At 40.0% G+C, this 27513-nt stretch overlaps 3 protein-coding genes across 7 annotated transcripts; 1 reads left to right on the top strand and 2 right to left on the bottom strand.

Annotated features, from left to right (window-relative positions):
* Nucleotides 1-533: 533 nt before the first annotated feature.
* Nucleotides 534-6136, bottom strand: ppp1r42 (protein phosphatase 1, regulatory subunit 42). 3 transcript variants are annotated; one of them, XR_013100119.1, is made up of 9 exons: nt 6003-6136; nt 5080-5302; nt 4829-4995; nt 4604-4742; nt 3645-3761; nt 1950-2067; nt 1643-1775; nt 1239-1320; nt 535-861 (listed from the first exon to the last, which is right to left on the bottom strand). XR_013100119.1 is itself a non-coding variant. In XM_076888133.1 (8 exons), the coding sequence occupies exons 2-8, from the start codon at nt 5209-5211 to the stop codon at nt 837-839; spliced, it is 831 nt and encodes a 276-aa protein (XP_076744248.1). In that variant the 5' UTR covers nt 5212-5302; nt 6003-6136; the 3' UTR covers nt 534-836. The 3 variants fall into 3 exon arrangements, 2 of the variants coding, with proteins under 2 accessions (XP_076744248.1, XP_076744249.1); XM_076888133.1 differs by lacking the exon at nt 1239-1320 and having other exon boundaries at nt 534-861; XM_076888134.1 differs by lacking the exons at nt 535-861; nt 1239-1320 and having other exon boundaries at nt 1648-1773.
* Nucleotides 6137-7778: 1642 nt separating this feature from the next.
* cops5 (COP9 signalosome subunit 5) lies at nt 7779-13141 on the bottom strand. The gene is made up of 8 exons (XM_004546643.4): nt 12839-13141; nt 12349-12583; nt 11499-11627; nt 11028-11093; nt 10708-10793; nt 10456-10567; nt 9615-9763; nt 7779-8069 (listed from the first exon to the last, which is right to left on the bottom strand). Exons 1-8 carry the CDS (start codon nt 12973-12975, stop codon nt 7979-7981), a joined length of 1005 nt encoding a protein of 334 aa, XP_004546700.1. The 5' UTR covers nt 12976-13141; the 3' UTR covers nt 7779-7978.
* Nucleotides 13142-13281: 140 nt separating this feature from the next.
* Nucleotides 13282-27454, top strand: cspp1a (centrosome and spindle pole associated protein 1a). Of its 3 annotated transcripts, none has more exons than XM_024798903.2 (29): nt 13282-13397; nt 14086-14161; nt 14273-14356; nt 14476-14573; nt 16210-16290; nt 16693-16794; nt 17033-17376; nt 17494-17571; nt 18188-18273; nt 18375-18471; nt 19785-19824; nt 20037-20365; nt 20449-20573; nt 21159-21246; nt 21484-21595; nt 21685-21832; nt 21937-22038; nt 22149-22207; nt 22360-22506; nt 22581-22721; nt 22804-22902; nt 22989-23046; nt 23137-23263; nt 24050-24174; nt 25689-25723; nt 25855-25918; nt 26437-26516; nt 26601-26712; nt 26932-27454. In XM_024798903.2, exons 3-29 carry the CDS (start codon nt 14311-14313, stop codon nt 27057-27059), a joined length of 3051 nt encoding a protein of 1016 aa, XP_024654671.2. In that variant the 5' UTR covers nt 13282-13397; nt 14086-14161; nt 14273-14310; the 3' UTR covers nt 27060-27454. The 3 variants fall into 3 exon arrangements, with proteins under 3 accessions (XP_024654671.2, XP_024654672.2, XP_076744247.1); XM_024798904.2 differs by having other exon boundaries at nt 14256-14356; XM_076888132.1 differs by lacking the exon at nt 13282-13397 and adding an exon at nt 13444-13535.
* The last annotated feature ends 59 nt before the right edge of the window (nt 27455-27513 follow it).

Here is a 27513-nt window from a genome sequence, read left to right as displayed (position 1 = left end):
ATTAATGAAAGGAATTATTCATAATATGTGTATCCTCAGAGTGTTCTTAATAAACATTGTTTTTGTAAGGATGGGGTAACAGTATTGCTTCGGGCCACTAATTATAAGGAGAAGTAAGGGAAGGTTAAGTAAGCTTGTTTCCCTAATTATCCCGCATCTTTCAGGGTTACGCACCCACGTGGCTCCCCAAAAACTCAAAGTAACGACGATGAGACCAAATATGTCCGCGTTGTGGCTTTATATGTTATAAAAGAGGACGGAATCATTTATCACGGCTGTTTAAATGGAAGCACACGCTGTTAGTTTTGGATAATGTAAAGACTTGTAATAATAAAGCAGAGCGATCATTTAGATTGTGCCACTCTGGATCTCCATGTTCACTTATTTGCTGACATGCATTTAGAAGAAAAATGACATCACAGGAAATGCATTGCAACTAGCAGTTTGGGTTTGGACAAATTATTTAAATCATCAGACACCCCCCCCCCCCCCCCCCCCCCCCCACTCACACAAAGCAATTATCAATAAAACAGCTGTAAAAAAAACCATTAAATAAGTGTCTTTATTTTTTCCCCACAATGGTTATTAATTTTAGTTACTTATTATTTCAATATAATGAAATCACTTTGGAATATGCTGTAAAAACATGCCATAGGTGAAGGAAGCTGCAGTGACTCTGAGTTCCCTGCAGTTTTGCAGATATAATAATCAAGATGGATAAACAAGGCACAAGCACGGTTAGTCGTGGGTGAAGATTTTGGTGCACTTGTAGGTTTGTCTTAAAGCAACCACATGACTGCAGACAGCTGATGAGACAGCTAAAAGATCAAGGGTATTTACAGAAACTGGAATTTTTCTGCCCTGGAAGATAAGAGAGAGAGAGAGAAAAAAAAAATCAAATGCTGACAAATAAATATTATCTCTATAATTGTTTTATGGCTAAACTGAAATGTCTTTAATCTTATGTAAAATCAGTAAAACTGATGGTTCCTTTCAGGTTTTCAAGAAAAAAAGATAGGAAGGAGAATGAAGCAAAACTAACTGACTCTTACAATAAAATATGAATTTCTCTAGCAATGTTCACTTTTTTTGGAGGCAGGGGGGGACTTTAAGAATTGGGGTCAGCCTACCATCAGCAGTTATTACTTATGATTTGGATTCAGTCTGCAGTTAAATAATTTAGTAAGTCATGACATAGATGTGCCGAATGTAGGCTTTTTTAAACTGTGATACTGGACCTGAGAGACTGCTGTGGCTTCCACCTCTGCATGTTAGCGTGGCTGTGACCAGGCTGCAGATCCTGACCCATGTTAAATTCATCTGAAATATAAACAAAGCCAAGTACTGCTACTACTACTGAAATTTGCATGGGTGTGAAGTCACCCAGCGGCCTTATGAACTTATGTAAAACTCAATTCAGACTTTTTTGTGATTTTCACATTAATCTAAAAACTGATAGTATGGTTTTCCAGTATTGTTATACATATTAGCAGATCCACAGTAGCCTTACTAAAGCAAAGAAGTGACTTAATGGACCATGCAAAGACGAAAGGGAGAATTAAATAGCAAAAACAGGAGGGAAAAATGACTGTAAACAAGGTTGGTGGATTTTTAAAAAAAATGTACAAATAAAGTAACTTACTTGTTAGAGAATAAGGGATGAGTGCTCCAGACATCATGCTTATTATTTTTTTTCTTCTTGGCCTCCCTGGATGCTTTCCAGTTAATAAGAAACTCTCTGGTTAAGTCATTAATCTCCCTTCCATCAAGAGCCTCTATAAGAAATGTTTTAACCAAACAAACATTGAAAATAAAAACATAAAATGAACTATTGTGAATGTTTTGATTTTATCCTTAAGAGAGTTTCCTAAATTTAAGTCACAGCAAAATAATGAAAGCGTATTTTCAAATTAGAAGTGAACTGAGCAAACAAATGATTATTATTTTACCGAGGCTTGTGCACACGGTTATCAGGCGGTCTCTGTACTTTGGTTTTTTACACACAGGATTTCCACTCAAATCCATTAGAAACAGCTGAGGCCAGTGGCTGAACACATCTTCTAGCTCCTGAAAATAAACACAGAGCAGGAAATCTGCTATAATCTGTTGTGTCTGAATCCCTAATTATTCTACTGGAAACACTGTGTCTCTAAGGTTATTGTCTACACATCAAACAATAGCCCAGTTTGTTTAAAACAGATATAATGCAATCTTATGATTGCTATACAGATGATCATAGGGAAAAAAAGAAAGGTGTGAGTGAATGGTAATATGAAGTATAAGGGCCAATAGAAAGTGCATAAACAACACATCAGTCTGTTTTAATAAACAGTGTCGCCGGTGTCATGTAACTACAAGTTTTCTCCTGGGGCAGTGTGAGGCTGGCTCCTCCAGCGAGTAGCCTGCAGTTGTATGTTTATCTAAAGGCACATTAATCCAAGCCTGGAAATATGAATACTCTCTGGACACGCTCTGATTGTTCATTGCCTTCCTGTCTTGGCCAAAGCGCTTCCACTTTTCCAGCTTGAGCCGCAATCAGTTCAGAGGGGGACCCCTGAGCACCACGCGCTCCCAGGCTTTGATAAATGATCGTGTCAGGGCCGTCACTCAGAAGGCCCTCACTGAAGAGGAGCCCAGCGCCAAATTGCCCCCCACGCGGGGCGTGGAGAACAGCAGAGGCTGAATGCTCACTGAGCTTGGCCGGCTCTCTCACTTCCACTAATGATGGGCCAGTTATGAACCTGTATTTGACCAGAGCTTCGATTCCCCCTGTCCTCTCTGCCCCGCGCACAGCTAACTGCCTCAGAAGATGCTCCCCATTTGTCACCCGGGCTGACTGCCTGTCATAATCTATTTTAAAAATCCATAATGTTTCCTCTGGACTCTGACCAAATGGTGCAGAAGAAAAAATTGATCCTTTGGAGGGCTGTCTTTGCGCAATCGATAGTGGCAGACGGGTTGTATAAATTATAGGAGACATCTGCTAAAAAAAATGACACGTGTACAACAATTACCTGCATCAACGATCTCCAAAGAAAGTCTTCTGTTTTAAGAAGGTAGTAAAGTCAACTACAAAGTGCTTTCATTGCGTCATCCTGCTATTAAATGCCAATAAGAAGCAAGAATTACACCCTTTCAAATAAAGCCATCAACTTTTTCAGTTAACAGATGAGTTTAAACAGAGATATCATTGCCATCATAGCGTCAGGGAGTCTAATAAATCTCATAAAGTGATACAGCGGGGGTTTGCGACATCAAATAGATGATTCCAAGGCAGAGAGGAAAAATCAACCTTCCAAGGAACGGGAGAAACTTGTGCTTGTTTGAAGCTGTCAGCGAGAAAATTCTCGGGGGAATGGTTCGCTGATTTGTTGAATAATTCTGACCCTGTGCGAGTCGTGGAGACTGGGAAGCTCTGGCGGGATTTGCAGGATTTAGTTCCTTACAACCCCGCTATCCATATCATTTCACACATCAGTGCAGAAAGCCATGGAACAATGTTAATGCTGACCTGATCAGGCATGCATAGTTGCTGTGAAGGGGTAGTATTTACTTTGACTTCACGTGCACTCACTTTCTAATTGAGTCACACTGCAGCAGGAGCCTTGAATGACATCAAGTAAGTCCTGAAAACGTATATTTACCTCAATACTGCACAGCTTATTGTCTGCAGCAGAAAAATGCTGGAGCTCCTTCAGCACCGCCAGGTCTCTGATATCATCGATGTTGTTGTTATTAATATTCAGGACACACAGAGATTCCTGAACAAAGAATTTACAGAATTCATATTAATGTAAAGAAAATAGTTCATGTTACAGTCAGTACAATGACAGACTACTACAAACAGATCCTAGACTATAACGTATATATGAAACATATTTTTTATGGTCAAATCAACTTGATATTAAACTACAGGTATTCAAATATGCAACGCAACTTCCAAAGAAAAGACAAAAATCATTTGCACCCACCCAAGGAAAATATCTGCAATACCATATATCAGAGCTTAAAGGAAGCAGTACTAGTTGATCCAAACTACATTTACTTTTATCTCTTTATTCACTTGTAAGTACTCTTAAGCATGTGGATATGTTGTCTTTACATATATATATGTGTGTGGTGCAGTTGCAAAATGTTCACCCTGGTTAGAAGTTTCACAATGGCTCATTTATAAAACGCTGGAACTCTTTAAATTTGCACAGCAATTTCTTTAATTTATCTAAACAAACAAGAAGCTGAGACTTCTGGTGTGTTTATCCATAGCATGGGCAGTAAACGAAGCAAACAGACTCAACTGATTTGTCAGACCAGAGGGAGCAACAGAGATCTCTTTGACATCATCAAACCCTGCACAATATTGCTCTTACACGGATCAGGGGAAATCTCAGATCTCTCTTTCACTGGATGTGATAACCTACACATGGGTTGACAGCTCACACACATCTTTGTGCATGAAAAGGGAATGTCAGACCTTCGTCTGGTCTTTCGATAGCTTAAAAACGTATAATGAATCAACCAAGGATAACTTAAGTTATTTGGAAGTGTGGGAGATGTTTTGTTCTGATACTATTAGTGAGCCGAACAGAGTAAAAATAGGTCATACAGCGAGGGAGTCGAGAGTCCTGGGGTCAAAGAGCAACTTTTCCCCCGGTGTCAGTCTTTGATTCTCCACATGAAGCTCTTTGAGCTGATGGAGCTGCTCTAAGCCCTCCACCACAGCAATTCTGTTCCCCCCGAGATACCTGCAGAGCAGCGAAAATAACATACATGTTCAAACACACACCTCCCACTTCATATATTTATCACCAATCAGTTGAACTTTACTCACAGTTTAGAGAGGTTCTGCAGATTGTGCAGATTGTCTATATGGGTTATGCTGTTGTTCTGCATATAGAGATGCGTGAGGTTGGAGGCAAAGCTGAGGTTGCCAATGTAAGTGATGTTATTATCATACAGGTAAAGAACGGTGAGGTTTGTACACATTGAAAGATCTCCCTTGAAAATCAAGAAAATTAGGCATTAAAATTAGTAAATTGAAAAAACAGAATTAAAGAAGTGTTAAAGATGCTGGTTACTTACAATATCTTCAATATTCTTGTTAGAAAAGTGGAGGTGGGTGAGTGTCTTGAGGTACTCTGGGAAGGAGAGGCCCCTTTTCTTTTTGAAGTGCTTTCTAGACTTAGCAATCAGATCTACGGTCAGATGTACCATGTTGGCTTGTCACAATCTCGGCTTCAGAGAGGATCCCTTTCAGCTTCAGCCAAGCATTCAGCCCACAGCAGTGACTATGGGTTGGCTGTGTCTAAAACATATAAATATTTCCTCTGAATATTTGCTGACAGAAAAGTATTCTTTTTACATTTGTAATAACCTTGTACAGAAATTTCAATGGTCTAAAACCTAATCACGTCATGGTTTGAAATAACTAATGGAAAATTATATGCTTTTAGGTGACCACTGTGTTTTTATATAAGGCTTGTGTACTAAAATGACCTGACCGTGAGGTATACAATTATACTTTTTGAGTTTAATTTCCTCAGGTATTAAGCTTAGGTTGTATTAAGTATACAACTGTGTACGCGTGTAGTTAAAAGATAGTGTTGGGGAGAGGAGAGCAGAGTGATGTGACAGCAGGTCTCATCCACGCTTGATCTCAAGGCTTCAGGTCGGTGGTGTAAGGAAAACTAGACACTGATCGATAACTGAACTCAAACACTCCTGGGCCTGGGGTTTTCAGGGACGGCGGTTTGTCACTGTCAAAGAAAATCCACGCTTATAGCAGTGCATACGGGCAGGGAGTAACATACTGAAGTGGATAAAGTCCAAAGCAACAGTGAAAGGAAGGAATCGGGTCCTTTTTATGTTGTGTAGCTTCGCTAGCACAACAAATATAGCCCCAATATTAGCCTCTTAACTACATCTAACACGAAGTTCTACGTTTCCGCTAAATATTCTTCAGGTGTAAAAATCAAATATATAAATAGTTAACTGCATTCTCCTACCTTTCAACGCCGGCAAGGGGGTTTAAAACGTATGTTATAGCTACACAGTTTTCAAGCGTGTTGGGCTTTTTTGTTTGAGATCGTGAACATGGTTTCTATGGAAACAACGGAAGTAGCGTCCGCGAGACACAACAGAATTCCACGGGTCACTGAAATTGGCGCAACACCAGCGAAGCGGAAGTAGGCTATTAAGTAGCTAACTGGGGGACTAGTGTACTGAAAAGTCCCGAACAGCTAACATGATAGTAAAACTTCCAGATTGAAAAAAGCTTTTTTATGTTTTTATTTTAGGGGAAAGTCGGTAAACTTTAAATTTTGTCATGACCTGGGTTTCCTTTGAAGGAGTGACTTGCCTCTGCTTATGCAGCAGCCCTTGGTGGGGAGGAAGCGGGATCAATCATTCTCACAGCAAAACTGCTCTTTCCATCTCCTGATTAGTGTGGTCATTAGATCTATGCCGCCTATTGGACAACAGCAGGCTTTTTAACTATCTGTCAAAGCAGTGCCATATACATTAAAAACGCTTCTTAAATCATTTTATTTTACGATGTTTCTTTTTCACAGTCATGCAAGCAGAAACCTTTTTGTACTAACGGGAACATACTTCAGAATTAGAAATCTGTTGAAAAGGATCGTTTAATTTTTTTTGGCTGCCCACAATTTGACTTGATTAGAATTTACATAAATGTTCTTATTGCAGCTTTAGTCATGCATACAAATGTCCATCTGGTGATAATCACAATATTTACATATCCAACAAGTTCAACATGTTTCTTAAATCATGAAAGACCAAACATTAGGTTAATCTATTTTAGAAGTGCATATTTTAAATACCTCCTCAGCACTGACAGTCAGACATGTAATACATTTAAATATTTGGCGAAAATACAAACTAGTCAATAGACTGACTGCAAAAACCTTACTCAATGATTTCATATTCCTAAACTTCATGAAATCTAATCTAATAAGTTCCATCTTCGTAAACCAGTACACCAAAAGTTCTCAGTTTTAAGACACGGGTTAAATCATGGTTAAGTAAAATCATTATAGCAAGTGGTGCCAAAGCTCATGCTTATGAGAAAAAACAGGCACCTCCACTCTCCCACTGGGATTCTCTCCTCTGCAATACATGACATCAAAAATATACATGTAGCCATTACAATACCATAGAAAAAGACATCACACAACCCCAGGCCAAAGGAACAGGAAAAAAAAAAAGGGAAAAGAAAGAAAGGCAGACTCGGCGAGTGTCTGCTTCGATGGAGAGCAGGCGCGTCGGGTGAATGGACCCCAGTGTGCACGGCTTCTGTTTCTGCCCTGCATCACTGCCACACCACAACCTGACGAGCTGGCCGCTCTGCCACAGCGTACCACCGAGGGCCAAACTGTGCTGGGAGCAACTCCGCAGAGACATCTCACGCATGGCAGTCGATTCCCGCTGAGCCTAAGCAGAAGCTGTAGTTTGTTGTTCCATTATGTAATGCTATGACAGGCTACACCACTTGAATGACTGACTGGTGCTAGGTTAGACTGAGCGTTAAATGTGACTACACCGATGTGTTATTTAAATGTTGTGCTGAATCAGGGCTATGTGTGAAAAGATGCCACCGTGCCTTGGGCATTGAGAATATAATATTATGCATTAAAGAGTAAACATTTGGACAGCAGTGTACATCTAATCCACCTTCCACTGAAACCGATCACTGTCCCAGCTACACTTTGCCTTATATAAAACAAAGAAACAAAGAAACAAAAAAAAACAAAAACACAAAATGCTGCTTTTTTTAAGTTTTATTTTTTGCAGGTGTCTTCTAATTCTTACCTACATGAAGGAAAAATGAATAGAAAAGCACTCCCAAGAGAAATAACAGATGATGCTACTCTTAGCAGTTAAACATACACCATGAATCAGTAAGCACCGGGCATGCACAAGAACACATTTCCAGGTGTAATACAAATGGCCTTGTGGCTGAGGTTTAATTGCCAGACGTGTTGATTTGATTGAAGAGTTTGTCCTTAATGACTTGAGACATCAGACCATGAATCGCTTCTATGGTTGTCTTGCAGCTAAAATAAACCACAGAGAGAAATGAAGATCAGCATTTAATCCAGGGGGGAAAAAAGAAAAGGAAAACAGATGCCGCATAAAGGGATATGACATTTAAAGTGGTGTCAGCAGACTTTTTAAAGGTAACGTTGCTGTTTGCAGACATTCGTAGTGGGTGTATGTATCAGATATCACTGAAACTAAAGCTACTTTCGACTGCACTCGTATTCACGAGGGGTCGCCACAGCAGGTAGCTCGCCGTGTGTGATTTGGCCTTCCTGTGTCTTATCCTGAAACCGGGGATGTTTAGCTTGACAGCTGAAGGTTTAAACCACTACATTATAGAGCCACTAAAAGATGAAACTGAAACTGAAACCACTATCAACATTATTTGCCCTGATGAAACCCGTTTTTTAAATTCATGTGGATATAGTACAAGTGTAGCATTTACTTCATTGTTTAGTTTAAATATTTAATAATAAAAAAGTGAAAAAAAAAAGGTTTTTCAGCAGAAGTTTGTTTTTAAAAAATACTTATTCTAACATATTTTGTGTATTCAAATTACGTATTTAAACAGTTATAACCTATTATTGTAATGTGCATAACAAATTCATAATATAGTAACATGTTACTTAGACTCTATATGTCATTCCTAATATGCCTCTATGTTGTCAATACAAACAATTGCTGAAAGAAACTGTTTTAAATCTCTCTATATAGCATCATTATCACCTTCAGATCAATCTATTGACCCTGAAGGAGAGGTCAGAGGTCAAATATGACATGATATTTTAAATCCTTATATGGTGCTTTTTATACCACACTTGTAAGAATCATAGCTTCTAAGTTATAAGGCTTTTTGTCAATTTTCAGGCAATAAATCATTAAGTTGACCTTGAAGGCCTGAGTGGATGTAAGGAAAATCTTAATGGATTGTTACCATGATGCCACCTTACACCCCAACAAAGTTTATCTAAATGAATTCAAACATTTTGAAGCTGTTTGCACACAGAAAGAATGACACACGAAAATGCTCCCAAAAACATGACCACCTTGGCGGAGTTCATAAAGACATTACTGAGCTGGATTCTATTAGAAACTATATCAAGAAATTTGAAATAGCCAAATGGGGTCAGTTTGCATAATAACTGATTAAAAAGTATCTTAAAGCACTGAATTATTACTGCTAAGCAACACTGGTCTGATTAAGAAACAAATTTTAGATTAATTTAGCAACAAACACAAAAATAAACTACTGTCCTTAACACCTAATCAATGCCAGATTTAAAAAAGACTGACATTTAATTTGAGGATGTGATAAAAATACTGCTCGAAATAAAAGAAAACAAGCCAGTTATAAGGTCAGTGGAAAAAATAATATATATCACACAAGTAGAAAATATGATTACATAATTGAAAGCAACACCACTGACCACTTTATTCATCTAGTGGGATATTATTTATACATTTACAGTCATATTATATCATACTTAAGTTACAGTGCCCAAAATAAATTAAGCTGACATTTAATTTTACTAAAGCATTCTATCGAAAATAAAACCCACCTGTCTCGTGTTGCTTTGGCCAGTTTGTCCTCAGACTTTCTGTCGTGTGTGTCTAATCCGAGCATGAAGCAGCCTCTGCCCAGCTGGGCCTCCGACTGCTCCAGCTTCTCTGACAGGTCGAACACCTGGCCCGTGGTGTAGTCCGAGTTCTGACCATGCAACACACAAACACACAGAAACTGACTCATGCACAATTTGCCACTAAAAGCTTGATAACAGATTTTCCTTTTTTTTTCTTTTTTTGCAGAATGGCAACAAATATGTCTAAAAAGCCAGAGGAACACTTTATGGGTTGTGGTGAATGAAAAGAAGTCAGTGAAAGGTTTGCTTAAGGTGAGGCCGTGTTTATGGTAGAAAAGGTAATTAAAACACAATGACAAGGGAGGCCCCTGGCTGGGGTGACAGTGTAGCAACTGACAAAGCCCGTCACCCATAAAGCAGCCCGTTCTTGACATCTAGTCAATTCATCTTCATCCAAAACGCCAAAAAACCAACTGTTTGGACAAGCCTGATGCCTATTTAGACTGTTTAGTCAAGCTCAGGACAGAGTTCCTGCATCCACAATGCAAATTTACATGAGGGGCAAACGAACAGCAAGGGGGAAAAGGAGCATCATGGAGTCGGCTCCAGCTTTAATACTTATCTCCATTGTGAAAAAAAGTTCATGTACAGCTTATTACTAAAATCAACAAACACGGACGCTTAGCTAATAAGCAGCAATAAATCATGACATCACAAGCTGGTGACCACATGTCTAAATGAGTTATAGAGTAATAATTAACCATAAATCAAAATGTCAAACAAATAGCAAACATTTTGATTTTTGAAATGCCCTACATACCGTGAGGAGACTTGAAGAACTTAAGGTATTAACCCAATATTTATTCCAAAGGAGTTCCAGGAGCTTTCTATCGAGGGAGGACTTAAAGTAAGTAACCTCCAAGGCGTAATACCTAAAAAGGAGAGCGACAGAGAAAAAAGAAGCGCATATGCAAGTACTGAAAATAAAGTAAACAATAAAAAATGTGTGATACGGTACATGCTACACAAGTATTTGATCCGGTACAATACTGTAGCAAATATAAATACTCACTGTTTACAGTGTACACCAAAGTCTTCAATCTTGTTCAGGGGGATAGTCTGATATTCTGAGGGTCCCTCATCAGGGGGTTTGTAACCCTAAAAATCCAAAAAGGAAATACTAAGTACTTACTACAGTAATAAGGAATTAAGAATACAGAGTGACTGAAAAAAAATTATAAATATATTCTTAACAAATACACAGCAATAAAATCAGTATATAAAAACGTCTCAAATAATCAAATACAGCTATGCACAAGAAGAATGAAAAAACAGATATTTTGTGATTTTACTAAAGACCAAAGAGGACTGCTGCTAAAGTCTTTGCTTTACCTTCGGGTAGGTTCTGAAGGCACCGAGGTTGACTTTCCCTGCAGAAATAGTCCGAGTGGGATCAATCTATAGGAAGCAAGATACAGTAGAACAGGAAAACAGAGTCAGGGGTCACACAAACCTCTAGGGACTACTCAAATGTGGCCACCAGGAGCCTTTTTACTGGGGCTGTCAGTGTGCTGAAAATACGCACTTAATTACATGACGCCCCTGGCATTTAAGCGCCGCTAAACCAAATGAAGTGTAAATAGCAAATGTGGTTGTAATAGCAAAATATTCATCAGTACTACATGCAAATCTACAACTCATCCATCAGTAATCTTCCCCCCTTCTCAGTTACACCCACATTAATGGGATGTGGGATATGGGATAAGCTCCATTTGAAAAGTGGGAAAGTAGAAGTCACAGTTAAAAAAACAAACAAAAAGCCATTAGCTTCAAAATAAAACTGGTTACTATTTCCCATCTTACCACAACAGCCACAAAAGGCTCCTGAAACTGTTGGTTGAGCATCTGGGTGCTGACATCTATGCCGGAGAGCCAGCATCCATAGCCTGGATGACTGTGGTACCAGCCTATCGCATTCTCCAGCCGGCCAACCTGAGGAATTGTAGATAATATAAAATCATATCTTCTTTAGGGCAGTGTAAGATGTCAGTAACATGATTGTATTTGACACAGTTTGCAGTTTTTATCCTTATCTAAAGTCGCATTTTTCCTATCTTTCCTTTTTCTTTTAAGAAAAAATATCTCCACATTCGTGTAGTCACTTGAATTCATTAGAGTATTGGATAGTGTATGTTAAACAGGGACTGGAGAAACCTCATAACATAGTACAATTTACACAAAACTTTACAATTATTCCTAGATAATATAAAAGAGTGCAAATCATATTAACCTTATAATATATTTATACTGTATTCCTGCTTCTTGGGTTGCAACATTAACTACAATAAAGTGCTTGAAAATAGGTTAGAGGTAAGTAATCGTATACTCAGCATGGGAAAAGGCAGACAAATGTGGTTATATATGGTTATCAGAATATTAATACTATCAAAAGACAGTAATGCTTCAAATAATCCCTTTATAGTTTGTAAAAATTTTATTGATATTAAGTTAAAGATTTTTCTAAAGCAGCTGAAACACTCTTCCTTAAGTTAAAAAAAAAATGGTTGTAAGCCAGTGACATTCACAGAAAGTATTAAGTTAATGTCTCAGATGAAATCAAGTCTGATTTTATTTAGGCTATAGTTCGGTTCCTTCTTTCTAAGTCATAATTCAAACACGATGCTCTTTATGTGCGTGGAAGTCAATGTCCCACCTGTTTGGCATTTTCAATATAGGCAGCCATGTATTCATAGGCTGCCGCCTGGGCGTTAACTCTGGTCTCTGTGCCCTCCACGGGCAAAGCAAAGCTGTCCATGATGATCATGGTTTCACCGTCCACCTTTCCCAGCATGAGGCCCATCACCTCCAGGTTTCCTCCAGATCTGGCATGCATTACCATCTTCAACAGGGCCAAAGCTGAGATTTTGCAGTACTTGAAGTAGTGGTGACTAAAAGGTGAACAATGACAAATGTATTTGTATTGATGTTAGATAATATTAAGCAGTGCGTATATTGTAGATACACATCCAGTTTGCTGTACTGCTACTAACATAAAGACCGGTTTGCTAGTTTGTAGCTAAGCTACCACTAATGTTCCAACAATAAACTACCAACGAACACCATTTAATACGAATACGGCAGCTCAGCAATCACCTAAATACTTAGACAGAAACCTAAATACCACAATGTTGTTTTGCACCCACTCTTTCGTCCATGGTTTCGCAGCGAGGATTTCTTGTTGTTGCTTTTTGTCATATTTGTAAATTTCATCAATGCTCTGAACTTCCTGCATGCTGTTAGACAGCTCCCATGTTTTCTGAGCCGTATTGCTCCCCGCCATGTTAATAATGTATCCAAGCAAAACCCGAGCCGTAAAAAAACCCGATTTTTTTTCTTTAAATAAGGGAAGAAGTGCTGTATTTCTCCCCCAAAGATTTTGATAACGTTTTAGGAGCTGATAGCCACTCGCTCAAGGAGCCATGACAGTGAGCGATACCAACGCAACAAAGTGAAATCGACGGGGACGTTCGTTTTCATATTACACATATTTACCACTGATGTGTTTATTTGTTATATGCCATCTCTTAACACTACAACGCAATGATATATGGTGATATTGCATTCATTAATCATATTTGTATCTTATTTATTACTCTTATTAGAATATATTTACCCCTGTGACGGAAGCCATGGTTTAGTCCTGCGACGACGTCAAACTAACTTCTGGGGACGCACTGACATCTAGCGGCGCTTTTTAGAAAGGTACCTACATCTATTTGTCAGGGCTTTTTTCTTAGAGCCTCAGCACTGTACTGGGAGCTGAAGTATTTAATGAGTCAATAAAACTGAAGCTAGTATTCAATAATTAGGCAATACTATTCTGGAGGAAGGCCGTAGCTAGTAAGTTAAAGGGCTATTAATTAGCCTAAAGGGCTGCTGGGTAAGGCTAGATGGTATCATTTTTAGACAACAGCAGTATGTTAAGTTTATTAACATGTTGTTAATAAACTTTGCCTGGTTTTATGTTGTTTAAAGACGATTAAAAAGAAACAGAAAATTCAGATCCTAGTGTTAAATATTGCAGAGTTATTAAAGACTTAACATTTGGACTATATTAGACATATTTTTCTAGAATGTTTGTGTTAGATGTGTTTGCTAGCCTCTCCCAGGAGAAGGTTTGTGTCATGGTTGCCCATGGCAACGGAATGACGCTTTGGGCTCGATGTGAAAGATCGGTCGGATAGGTTTGAGCTGTGTGTGGAAATTTAAGAATTATTGATATATATCGTGTTATTTGGTCTTGTTATTTGTCTAGCCAGAGTTACATCCGAGCTTTAAAATAGACGCGCATGTTCATATACCCCATTATGGGGTATATAAACATTAAGTCCAGTGTTTGCCTTATTGGGTGTATTGTGTATCACGATTGGACGTTTTTTTTTTTGAGAAGCATGAAGAAAAAACTCCCCGCCATATGTGATCAAGGACTTGCGAAGCAACGTTTATAGGTGTAAACTAATCAACCGGTGAGTAAAAACAAACAAGCAAGCAAACAAACAAACAAACAAAGGAATTCTTTTAATCACATGTTGCTTTTTAATAAACAAATCGGTGTTTCAGCGAGTTTTTCTCCACAGTCAGGGTCAGATGGTGCAAATTACACAATGCTGTAAATATGACTTCAGCAGCAGCTCTAGGAGTAAACCCCAATCCCGACAGAGGTACTGTACAAGGCTGTAGTAGTGAATTGGCTGCATTATTTAAGCCTGTAGTGTTTAGTGAATAGTTTCCTGTTTTTATTGTACAGTCTACTCTATATACCGTATGCCGTATTTCCCAGGTATTGGCTTAAGCCATCTGCTGGGTACCGAGTATGAAAGGAAGAAGCAGAAACTTCAGCGGGAGCTCCAGCTGGACTACAGAAACTATATATCCAGGGTGTGACGACGCAAAATAAATAAATAACTTAATAACTTAATAAATAAATAAATAAATAAAATAAAAATCTGAACATGTATAGATAAAATAATATATAGTTCATTTAGCCAAAACAATAGGAATTTACTGTTACATCAGGCATATAATTATATATAACCTATAAGAAAAGGTCTTAAATAAATCAGAATAGCTTATTAAAATAAAATTTAAAAAATATGCCAAGACAAACTGGCTTAGTGAGGTAAAAGATGCACAATTTAAAAAAACAAAAAAAAAAAAGCAATCTCAATATAAAAAAAGAGAAATAAACAACAGAGCACCACACAAAGGCATTAGAGTATAAACCTTTTACTGAGTTATTTTCATTCACTGTTGTAATAAATTGTTAAATAGTAGACTAAACATTATATGAAAAATAATTAACCTAAAGTCAGAACATCAAGTTAGATAAAACTGGAAATCTTTGCTTTATGTAAGTGCCACCGAAGTGAAAATTTGTAGCTCACTGTAGAAGGAAAAGCACAATGAATCACAGTCACAATGAAATTTCAACAGCTGATTACTTATATTAAGATAATAATTTTATGTATTGCAAGTTTTTTGAAGCTTATGCTGAATTATTAAAAAAAAAAAATTGGTGTCCGATTAACATAGATTAAATATGTGCTAATTTGCATACATATCCAATTGACAGAATGGAATAAAACACCTAAATGTGCATTTTAGACATTTCCTTTTTATTAGTGTTACATTTAAGACTTAATAAATCTTAAATCCTAATCTTAAAATTGTCTGGAACACGGGAACTTGTTATCTGGAATGACATATCAGAAATCGTTACGAAAATACATTCACCAGCCACTTTATTAGGTATACCTTCCTAACGCCACATTAGAACCATTTTGGCAATCTAAATGGCATAGATTGAACAAGATTTTGCCTTATGACATGGTGGAGTGTTTTCCTGCTGAAATCAGCTATCGGACGATGGATACTCATGGTCATACAATGATGGCCATGGTCAGCAACAATACTCACGTAGGCTGTATATACGTAGTATCATCAGTTGGTACTAAAGGGCCCAAAGTCTGCCAAGAAAACATCCCACACACCATTACACCACCACTATCTGCTTTAGCTTATCTACTTCAAGGTTCACATGGTCTTCTGCATACCTTGGTTGTAACAAAGGGTTATTTGAGTTACTGTTTGCTTCCTATCAGTTTGAAGCAATCATTGCTATTCTTCCCTTATCTCACCTCTGGCATCAACAAGACATGTTCACCCAGAGAACTACTGCTCCCTGGATTCAGACTGACCCAGTAGATCAGCAGTTTCTGAAATACTCAGACCAGTCCATCTGTCACCGGCAACTATGCCACATTCAAGTAGCTTAGATCACCTTTCTTCCCCATTCTGATGCTTGATTTGAGCTTCAGCTGATCGTCTTCACCCTGTCTACATGCCCAAATGCACTGAGCTGCCGCCATGTGATTGGCTGATTTTGTATTTGCATTAATGAGCAGCTGAAAAGGTTTACCTAGCAAAGTGGCTGGTGAGTTTATGTCTGTGTTTAACTAAGTTGCCTCTGTGTTGCATTTGCGTACACACAGCAAATCTCTTATTCTTCCTGCAGAAAACGGATCTGAAAAGTAAAGAGCCTCAACAACAACTTGATGGAGTGTCACTACCGATTGATGAGAGGATATCTGTAAAGGTGTGCCTGCATTCATTCAGTCATCAAAGTAGAGCTTTAGCTCTTCAGCTAGAACTGATACAAACTGCTGACTGCACAGTGCTGCGCGCTTCATGGCAACTGATTTTCTTTATATAAGACCGTGAACTTACAAACAAAAGTTAAGAGGGATTTCAGGCGTCTATCTGTGCACGACAAGCTGAATGTTGATAAGTATTGATGCAAGCATTTTTGAAATATTGAGGCAAAAAATATAGCCTTAACCTCATCGTCAATCGAATGTGTGCAAGCAGAAATATGTATCTTCTTTTGATAGAAGATGGTATTCTTTAAGTTTTGTATTTCCTTAAATTCTAAGTGTCACATGAGCTTAACTGAGCGGTGTGGCTGCTTGACTCTGACTTTTTGTTTTTTCTCTTGCAGGAAAAACTGAGAGAGGAGAGAAATAAAGAATACAACCTCTTCCTCCAAGAACAAGCTCAAATAAGAACGGTAAAGAGGAGAACGTCTTCTGTCAGTCCCAAGGTAAGAAGACTGATGACTCAATAGGCAGATCGTGCACAATAACGCTAGTGTGTTTGGTGCAATAATCCATGCAATTTTTATAGCACACTTTAAAGGATTCTCTATCAGTAGAAATGCTTCTCCATTTATCAGGTAGATACAGCTCACTGAGTACTTGAAAGACAAATAACGAAAAGCACTCTGTTACAAAGTAAATCTTTTTTCACATTGAATTTCTTCCTCACATTTTCATTTTCAGCCTGGACAGATTCACGCTTCAGATGGCTTGAAAATTTCTCCCCCAGCCTCTCCCCTGTCATCCCCTCACAAACATACCCACACAAACATAGTCCCCAGTCACAATGAGAGGAAAGATGCTTCCACTCTGACCGAGGTGTTCAACGATGGAGAAATCAGGAGTCCAGTTCAGAGGCGGCGAAGACGCTGTCAAATCTTCAGAGCAGAGCCCTACAGCTCTGAAGACGAGCTAAACACAGACAGAGGGGATGAGTTTGATTTGAGATACAGGAGGAGGAACGACAGGCACACTCAAGAGCCTGGGTACAAAGAGGAGATGACAGCGCAAGAGTGCAGAGTGAAGAAGTATCCTTTTTTTTCTGGAAAATGATTTGAATTACTGGTAGTTTCATCCATTACCATATAAATGAGATCAGATTGCTCCTCTGCCAAATTTCACTGTCCTGTCTGTTTCTATGGCAGGGCTTCTCAGGACATAAAGGAGACAGCGGCTCCTACAGTTTCTCATCAGAAGACCAATGACACAATTTGGAAGTCTGAGTAAGCAAGTTTATGTTTTTTGACCCCTGCTTCTAGAAAGCTGTTAATGATCTCAGCTCCTAACTGTACACTAGCAATAATGTTAGCTCATAAATGCTTTGCCCTGGGCAAAAGGTTTTGCAGCAATGTGATTTATGATGATGAAACAGTGGTCACATATAGACAAGGGCGGCCAACAACATCCCCCTGGAAAGTCTCATAAATTTTCAGAATCAATACCATCAGTACCATAATTGATTATACTGGTATCTGCTGCCATATTCAGTTATTGCTCTTCAACACTTTTGCCTGCTGTTGCATTTCATTGTTCCTGAACTACATTCAGTAACCTGGTAACATGAGGTGCTGTGATAGAGAGTGAGCCTTGGCCCTTTTCCAGGCAAAAAATTGCTCACCCTAGAGTTTATCAGAAGAGCTGGATTGATGAAGCACAAGCCTTTGCTCTCTGTCTCTGAGTTATAGCCCTCAAAGCTCTGCAGCCACTGTGTGACATAAAATCGTAGCTGAGTGTGGCTTAAAGAGGAAGTTATTGCAGTGATGTTACCCTTACATGCTGTCAGTAATTGGGTGACTCTTATGGAGAGTCCCGTTCTGTTTGTGTATCTGTATTCAATAGTGTTCAAGTGCCAGCCAGCATGAAGATGGCTGCAAGATCTGCTGTCAGGAAGGATAAGGCTGATTTTGCTACTGGACTGTTGATAGGTAAAAACATTCTTACTACACAGATAATAAATGCAATTTATCAATTAAAGTCATATTTCAGAACTTAAGCAGTATTTTAATGACTCTACGTCTTGATGCAGGAATAACAGAAGAGCAGGAGACAACTCAGATGAGGAAAGAACAATACAGGCAGGAGTTACTGAGACAAATTGCTGAAAAGCAGAGGAAGAAGATGGAGTAAGTATTTATTCTCAAAATCATCATTTTTTTTTTTTTTTTTTTTAAATGACATCAGAAACAGCAGTATGCGACATTACGTGATGGCAGAGCTTCAGTTCATCCTTTGTCATTTTTTTTTTTTTTTTTTTTTTTAATAAATAGGACAGGGGGAATGAATAAGAGAAAGAGGGGGAGAGAAAGAAAGAAAACCAAAGGGGAGAAGAGACGGTGAGAAGGGGGGGGAAGAGAGAGAAAAAAAAAAAGAACTCCTGGGTCACCTGTATGGAGAAAAAAAAAAACAAACAAAAAAAACAAACAGAGGAGACAGCAAACAACAAAGAGCAACATAATAATAGAGAAAACAAAGCACCATCACAATAAACTAGCTAGTCATAGATATCAATATTTACTAAATAATAAACGATATTGTGCAGCACGCAAGATAGACAGCGCACAGTGTGCTTTGAGGCAGCAGCCAAGAAAGCTTTAGTCCGCGTCTGTGAATACCCATGTGTGCATACCTGTGTGGATCAGCATGCTTGCATTCCAAAGGTTTCTCCATGTAATGATCTGCTAGGGAGTGTGGGGGGGCCACAGCCCCGTCCTCCAGGGTGTGAAGTGGGTATGGAGGAGATCAAAACTCCAGACATCCAGAGGCCCCCAGAATACAAGAGACCATGGAAGACCAACAGAGGGGTGCCCCCGGCCTCTCGGCCTGGGGGCTCGGTCACTCAGGCACAGCTGGGGGCCGGCGGAGCTCACGGGCGCGTCACTGCAACTCCCCCTGACTTCTGCTCCGCGGCTGCTGGGCGAGCCCTCATCTGGGACTCTCCTCAGCTCTTACTGGAACAGTGGCGCGGCTGCCCCTCTGTTGGTCAAAATCATCATTTTCATCAGAGTCCTTTAAGCTAGCTCAACCCTTATGATCTACAAAGCATGAAATCAAACTACTGATCGCTGGTCACCTCTCTTCTTAACTTAGAAAAGACCTGTCGAAGCTAGGTTAAGAAGAGAAGTGATGAGAGTTAGAGGGGGCAAGGATGAGATGGTTTGGACATGTGGAGAGGAGGGATAGCACATATATTGGACGAAGGGTGTTGAAGATGAAGCTGCCAGGCAGGAGGAAACAAGGAAGACCACAGAGAAGATTTCTGGATGTCATGAAGGAGGACATGCGGAGGGGTGTGACAGAGGAGGATGCTAGGGATAGGGTGAGATGGAGGCTGTTGATCATGTTGTTGAGACCCCTAAAGGGAGCAGCTGAATAAAAAAGAAGACATAGAAAACAACATCAAGCCTGTGACGTTGTTCTGTCCTTTTTTTCTCTTTAGGGAGAAAAGACTTGAGCTGAGAGTTGACCCTGAGAAAGAGGTAGGAGAATAGCATTAAAAGATCTGGCTAGCAAAACCTTTAAACAGCAGAAACATAATGTTTGTGTCAGGTCTGGATTTGTTATTATAACTTTCATAGGTTGTGGAGTCTTGGAGAAATTTCTTGAAAGAAGTACCACCTAATCTTATCCTCGATATATATGTTGTCTTTCTTTGATGATTGTGTTCTGGACCACACGTAATCTGTTCCAGCCTGACCGAATACAGCAGCTAGGGTCTGTGAATCGTCACTATAACAGCCTGAGCCAGGATGTTCTTCACAAGCTAGGAAAAGATCTAGAGGCCGAAGGGAAGCACCTAAATCCCAGTCTTGAAAATGGCAAACCCACTGAGAATGCAGATGAGAGAGCCCCCCCAGGAAAGTCCCAGGTGGACTTGATTACAGCTCTCAGACAACTGTCTGGGAAGACTGTGCCTTCAAATGGGATGGAATTACCGCAAGGTGTCCCCTCACTGGACTATTTTAGTGAGGACTACCACAGAGACTTCTCAAACATCCTAGGAGAGGTGACCATCCCAAGGTAGCTCACATTTGCTTCGATTAAATGAATAAAATTAGCAGCCCTGCTATACACTCACTGGAGTGTTGGTAACTCTGTTTCAGGGTTGCGAGTGTTGCTCCTCCTTTACCTCCCATTGTACCTCACAATTACAAGACTCCATATGATGCAGATTATTACTACTATGGAACCAGGAATCCATTAGATCCTCATCTTCCTCACAATCCAAGTAATGTAACTATCTGTTTCACAAATATGTATTTACTAAATGTTTCTTGTTTTTATCCACATTTTTTTTAGACTTATGTTGTTGATTATTGCTAGCAGTTTTTAAAGCAGACAACGACTGGTTTGATTTCAGTGTGGTGATGTTTAGATTGCTGGAGTTGAAAAACGTGTTGCTATCCAGTTTGTGTAAAGTCAACATTAAAAAGAAACTGCAACAACCTATTAACAAAATTAAAATAAACCCTTACATTTACTGTGATAGATGACCTGCTGCACTTAACGCAACTGTCACCTCCATGCAAATCATATGAATGTCGCTTTAAGCTTCAGAAAAGCTTAAAGCAACATTCATGAAAACAGTAATGTTACTGTTTCTCCTTTTCTACAGCTGAAGGCAACATTAATGATAATACTATATGCGAGTGGTGTGTTTGGTTACAGTTATTTCTTTTCTATTTTAATATTACTGCCAAATTCCTGCTCTTTATTTGAGCTTTGTTTGTGGCAGTCAGTGGCAGCAGATAGTTCATGAAGCTCTTGAATCGTGTGCATTCTTTATCTTATATTTTTGTATTTTCTACATCAGATGGTCTGCCCGGGGGGAATCGGCAGTCTGAGAATTCCAAGATTCTGTCTCAGAGAATGCGTCCTCTCAGATCCAGTGGCCAAAATGAGTCAGTGACCTTCCCAGCACCTTTGGAGTTTTTTTTGTAAAACATGTTAATTTTTTCAGCATGTTGATGTTAATATAGATTTTATTCAGTAAAGCTGCATTAAATGCCCTCATCTCTGCTAGCAGCAACCCAGTAGATCTTTTCTCTCTTCCGGAAGAGGGTCTTCACAAACTGAATACTTATCACTACCTTCTGTACTTATATCTCCTTGCCATTTGCTACTCTGTCTGCTTCCAGAGAAACTCATCAACATGGAGCATCTGCTCTGGTTTTTGAAGAACTTCATGCAGAAAAGTCAAAGCAGAGGAGAGAGAGTGTACTGAGCTACCAAGAGACACTCAGACAGCAGGTACATTGTTATAGCTCCATGAAGAAACCACATGTTCTGTTATAGCGGTGTCATGGTTTCATCCTTTGAAAATTGTGTCTGGGGCCCAGATTAAAGAAAGAGAGGAGCACAGAAGACTAGAGAAAGAAGAAACAGCACGACTCAATGCCAAGATACAGGCTGAGATGAGGGCATACAACCCCTGGGGGAGAAGTGGAGGAGGCGCTCCAATTAGAGACCAAAAAGGCAACCTTGTTAGTAAGTTTTATTGTAATGGTGTTCACCGGAGGCCAGATAATTTAATGTGTATGATCAACAGATATTAATGTAACATGTTTTAATGAATGTTTTGCTGCCTTTAGGTGACCTGAATCACATGCACAGGATCAATGAGGCATCATATAGGAATCCTGTGCCCACTCCTGGCACTGAAACTAGTTCTCCCATTTCCCATCGACTAACAGGTAATGTTATCTTCCTAATATTTCAGTGGCTGTGCATTTTATATGCTTTGTAGATCTATAGCTTATGGCTTTCTGTCTTTTCTGTTTTAAATTGTTTTCACCTTTTACAGGTTTCAAGGATGAGACACTTCAACAGCAGGACAGTTACAGAGCAGCCCTGAAACAGCAGGTAGGTCCCGGGGCCTCAGTCTGTAGATGGATGATAGGAGAGGGTACTGATGAACTGCAGGATGAAATGAAATGCTTTTAGACTTACAGCAACCTGTATTCTCAACACTTTAAAAAAGTTGTAAATTAACTGTAACTGTGCATTTCAAACAGATAGAGGAAAACAAGAGAAAACAGCAAGAGGAAAGAGAACAGATTAGAATTGAGGAGGCGAAAGAAGAGAAGAGGCTCGCCATGCAGAGGGCACGCTTACAGGAGGAATATGAGGAGGAGCAAAGGAAAGAGAAAAGGAGGACTGAGGTGATGAGCTTGTTTCTTTTATAAAGAGTCCTTCATCATTTCTCCTTCTTTATAGTTTTATCTACTCTCTGCAGCATAAGCTGAAAAACCAAGGCTGGATCCATGAAGCTGAAACACATCGCCAGAAGCAAGAAAAGGTGGTGATGCAGGAAAAAGAGACTAAGAAGGTACCTCAGACCACCAGGGTGGAGAAAGACTCACGGTTGAATTATGAGGTACAGTAAGCACGAAAAGACAGGAGTGCTATAGCTCGCTGTGTCTTTGTCAAAGAATGACATTTTACTTGTTGTCCTGCAGAGGCAGCCCTCTCCGCCTATCCCAACCTTGCAGAAAAAGCTGGCAAATCTTGCGCCATATAGGCCCTCCTCTGTTTTGAGCCAGCGGTCATCCAGAACTGTGAGTAACTCATCGCAAAGATTGCAAATATTTTCACATTTTACCCTTTATGATAACTCTATAATAAAAAAAACATGCATTCACAGAATCGCTCAGTGTCAGCACCGCACCACCGACCACCCGATGAAATTCCCAGCCAGCAGGGTAAGATTTGTCTTAACCTCTGTGCGTGCAAATCATAAACATTTATTTTTCTGATCCTTGCTCTGCCTTCACTCCCCTGTCATGCTTCAGATGATCAACAGGAAGTAATCAGAAAGCTGTCAGCCCTCCGTGGTTATCTGAGGAAAGAGCAGCGACAACTGGAGGTTCAGATGGGTCGCACGGATTCACACGAGACCCACTACAATCTGGTAAACAGGTACTGCAGTCAGGCAGCACTGAACAGCAGGGGGATGTGTGCAGGTATAACAGACCCAAAATAACAGGGATTTCTATCTTTTGTGCCAGGCTAATATTAAGACATTTAGAGACGCTGCTATGTTGAATTTAACCCAATTAACCCCCAGATGTTGTGAAGTGAAGACACAATACTAACTCTGGGCTGTTAAAGTGTGATCTTGATTTGATATTTGTAGTGAAGTATGTATTACTGTGCTTGGAAAAAATGAAGTGACCCATGTCTTTCCTCAGTGAATTGCTGTGGAGCACTACAGTAGCCATGTTGCTATTTAGAATATTCTCAACCCATTATTACCAAGCCCAGCACGATATGTCGAGTAACTGCATCCCTCCCTGCTAAATTACAGGAATGTTTTACAAGCCACTTGTTAATCTGTGCTTGTATTCAAGTTTACAGCAAATCATCTGAGAAATGCCTTTGAACTGGTGCCAGTCTCTGGGCTTTTCTTTTGTCACAGACTGCTCACACAGAAGGACCAGCGCTTTAGGGAACATAAAAGCTTTGGAATGTATTCAGCAAGTACAGGTCAAGCGTAATGCCCTCATTGTTTTATAGCAATGCAGAATTAATTTATGTCACTGCAGGGACAGTGCAGCAGGTGGAGCTAAATGGTATAGTTACTGTGCACAACTAGAAAGCATTTGGCATAGTGAACTGCTGCTACGTTTTCAGACAGACATCTGTTTGTTATTAGAGGTAGTTGTTCTGTTTAATTTGGGATTTTCCTCCTTTGCTCATGTGTAGAAGACGACCACATAGAGAATCTGCACATAGAGAAGCTGTCCTGTCTTCAGCTAGGAGTCCTTCTCCAGCTGATGCACATGCTAACAGGCAAAACATCAGGGAGTTCATCCAGCTTAAACACAGAGGTAATAAAAGACACAGCTTTGACACAGCTTTTAATGCTTCTTTGAACCACTGTTGTTCTTACAATGTACCAACCTGAAGTAAGTCTGATTTAATTTTCATTGCACAAATAATAATAGATTCAGGAATGTATTCACGGGAAGAGGCTGGCAAAGAAAAAGTGGGATAGTCGGAGAGCTGAAGAAAAGAGTACTGGAAGGCTAGGCGCACAGCAAAGAGAGAGGTGGCCCTGGCAAAGGAAAAGGCTTGTAGTGAGTTGTATGTGAGGCTGGACACTAAGGAGAACATGACTTGTAATGAATGACTAGGCAGAGAAATTGTGCTGGAAGAGATGTCCACCAGATTAGAGTGATTAAGTATAGAGGTGGAAATGTGCTAATGTGAAGAGAGTGTGTTGAGAAGATGGAAGGAGTACTTCGAGGAGCTCATGAATGAAGTTAATGACAGAAAGTGGATGAAAATGGAGTTAGAGAATCAGGAAGTGCAGAGAATCAGCAAGGAGGAAGTGAGGGCAACTCTGAAGAGGAAGGAGACGGGAGACATCGAGAGGTCTAGGAGCGAGGGCCGTGGACCTTTGAACAAGAGTGTTTAACACAATCTTGGAGAGTGAGGGGATTTCTGAGGAATGGAGATGAAGTGTAACCGTACCACTTTTAAAGAACGGGGTTGATGTGAAGAGAGTAACTACAGAGGAATAAGATGGAGAAGTGTAGAGAAGGACTGATTGAGTTGCACTCTTTGTGGATATCATAGGGTGCCTAGACAGGAACTCTGGTGCTGCATGAGGAAGTCCTGAGGGGCGGAGAAGTATGTGATGGTGGTGCAGGGCATGTAGGACAACAAGACAATAGTGAAGTGTGCGGTGGGAGTGACAGTTGGGGGGTGAAATTACATCAGAGATAGGCTCTGAGCCCCTTCTTGTTTCACTGGTGACAGAGAGGCTGACAGATGAGATCAGGCAAAAGTCTCTGTGGATGATGATGTTTGCAGACGATCACAGAAAAGATTCATGGATGAAGTGAAGGAGGACATGCAGGGGGTTGCTGTGACATAGGAGGATGCTAGAAATGGGGAGATGGAGGCAGATGATCCAATGTGGCGACCTCTAAAGGGAGCTGCCGAAAGAAGAAGAAGAAGAACAAATACGTCTAATAATGCTTTTCTTTTATTCTCAGTACTAAGCTACATAGAGGAAGTTAGTGTTTATTCTGTTTACAATCACTTTGGTCATGCTGTTCTTGTAAGTGTGGAGGACACCAAATGGTTTAGACTTTTAACTGGTGCTCTATCTCCCTTTATCTAAACCAAAACTTTAATCTCATGAGGTCATTTGAGGCCTCGGTCAGTGACGGACAGTTTGCCCATGTGTACAGTGAATCTCATGTAAGCTACCAAAGAAATGACTGGATGTGTTCCCAAACTGGAGTTTGTATTTGCTCATGGTCAGTGAGCAAATACAAATCAGTTTCACCTCAAATGTTTGTCCTCTAACTCCTCCTTCTGTCTTCCTCTGTAGACTTCTTGGGCCGTCAACTAGGTCATTATTATCCTGTAAGTGATCAGCACATTACACAGTAACTATATTCTGCACTTTCACCCTGGCAGATAATTCAGTCTTGCATGGCTTAATTTTAATTGTAGAGATTTTATTGTTTTCTGTCTGCATTTGTGTCTCCTCCCAGATCAAGAACCCTGGACGTGCCACTCACAGAAACCCCATATTGCCATCAGAGAGTTCTTTTATTGGTGAGTTTGGCAGAATATGGTCCGTCTGTAAAAACAGTCTTTCTCATTTATTTCCCTTCTTGTGTTCACATGACTGGGGACACAATAGACTTTGAAAAAAAATCCCAAAAGCACCAGATGTTTTACATAAAGGTGACACGGTTTGGGAAGTCCTCTACATACAACCTCATAATACCTTTCTACGACACTCTGTGTGCCAGGCCAATTTAGCTCTTGGTTTCTCTGCCAGGCTAACTGTGGTGCGTGCCAGCCAGCTGTCTGTGTTGCAGCTGGTGCCAGTGCTAGTTGCAAGGTGACTACGCCAGCTGCAGGGTGGTGATAGCAGACTCCCAGAGCACAGGCAATTGGTACATTAGAGAAAAAAAGACTGATGGCTTTTGAATACTTTTGAAGCTCAGGGTTTTCTCACTATTTTCATATTATGCATGGATAAACGAAATAAAGTTTAGGTCCCTACCATCTGTTTGGCTGTAAAGACATTTGCAATTAATGATACATGGCAATTGGGTTTTTGTCAGGTTACAGTGGTGAGGCACGTGAGCAGAGATCCCTTCAACCATCAGCAGAGCACCAGGAGAGGACGGCACTTAACTATGATGTATGTCTGATATGCATCTTGTGTTTTACTAAGATCAAAAGGATCACCATCATTAAGATATCAAAGCTCTGTATATATTTACAGGAGGTGGCTGACAAGGGGGGTGATAATCTGCCAGCAGTACCCAGTCACAACAACCAGAACAAACGCCACATTACGAGGCCAGACTCCCACTCTGGTGATCACAGCGTAAAAGGTAAGATGAAAGAATTCACTACAGGAAGCATTTAAATGATCAGGCTTATAACTAGTATAGCAAGTGGGAGCTAATCTTAAACACCGTATAAATTAGTGAAACATAAAAATCGTGCCACTTTATATACTTGTTGGCTTTTAGCAACATGTGCAAATTTTAAGCGTTTTTTAGTATCACTGAAAAAAAAAAATGTGATGGATACGCCCCTGTACCCTACAGACTGGCTGCCCGGTGATGAAGCGGACATGTCGTCGCTGGGCTCTGCCATGGGGAGGCGTGTCTCTGTGGACACTGTTGCCACGGAACTGTGGCTGCGGCCCGGAACGTCAGACGCTGTAAAGCAGTGAGGCTGTAGCAACAGGATAAACAGGCGGATGGGAGCTCCACACAGACTTAAACACTGCATTGCACAGCTCCCATTGGTGGCTCTCTAAACTGGAAATGCACAGCCACCTTTTCTGCAAATGCAGGTGGGGGTTCTCATGAGAACTGATGTCCTTCCTGTGCAGTGCTTTACTGACTTACACTTTACTTGTGTGCTGTTTCTATTTGCTCTCATTGGAGACCAGAGTCTGTAAAAACATTAATGACTATTAGATCACAGAAGAAACAGTTAATACAAAACTCACTGTGGCCAATTCCTCTTTACCTTCTACATTTAGCACATTAGCATTTTGTAAAGGTGGGATTCAGTTAATGAATAAAGTCATGGTGTTTTTGAGCAATAAAAATGTTACTGTAATGTTGTCCTGGCTGATCATTCTTAAACAGCTGGCAGCAACTGTAATTCAGTGATTCAGC

The sequence above is a fragment of the Maylandia zebra genome, linkage group LG9, assembly GCF_041146795.1.
Source record: "Maylandia zebra isolate NMK-2024a linkage group LG9, Mzebra_GT3a, whole genome shotgun sequence".
Taxonomy (NCBI): Eukaryota; Metazoa; Chordata; class Actinopteri; order Cichliformes; family Cichlidae; genus Maylandia; species Maylandia zebra.
Note: the sequence above shows the minus strand (reverse complement) of the source record. Positions and strands in the feature narration are given on the sequence as shown.

Coding starts and splice junctions, on each gene's coding strand:
- ppp1r42 (XM_076888133.1), bottom strand. CDS start 5,211: ATGGTACATCTGACCGTAGATCTGATTGCTAAGTCTAGAAAGCACTTC. Junction 3,762..4,603: donor GGACTCTCGACTCCCTCGCT/GTATGACCTATT, acceptor TTCTTTGTTCAG/GAATCTCTGTGTGTCCTGAA. Junction 862..1,642: donor CATCCCTTATTCTCTAACAA/GTAAGTTACTTT, acceptor CTTATCTTCCAG/GGCAGAAAAATTCCAGTTTC.
- cops5 (XM_004546643.4), bottom strand. CDS start 12,975: ATGGCGGGGAGCAATACGGCTCAGAAAACATGGGAGCTGTCTAACAGC. Junction 11,628..12,348: donor ATATTGAAAATGCCAAACAG/GTGGGACATTGA, acceptor ACAATTCCTCAG/GTTGGCCGGCTGGAGAATGC. Junction 9,764..10,455: donor GTTCTTCAAGTCTCCTCACG/GTATGTAGGGCA, acceptor TTGCATGGTCAG/AACTCGGACTACACCACGGG.
- cspp1a (XM_024798903.2), top strand. CDS start 14,311: ATGACTTCAGCAGCAGCTCTAGGAGTAAACCCCAATCCCGACAGAG. Junction 17,572..18,187: donor GACACAATTTGGAAGTCTGA/GTAAGCAAGTTT, acceptor TGTATTCAATAG/TGTTCAAGTGCCAGCCAGCA. Junction 26,517..26,600: donor GGACGGCACTTAACTATGAT/GTATGTCTGATA, acceptor ATATATTTACAG/GAGGTGGCTGACAAGGGGGG.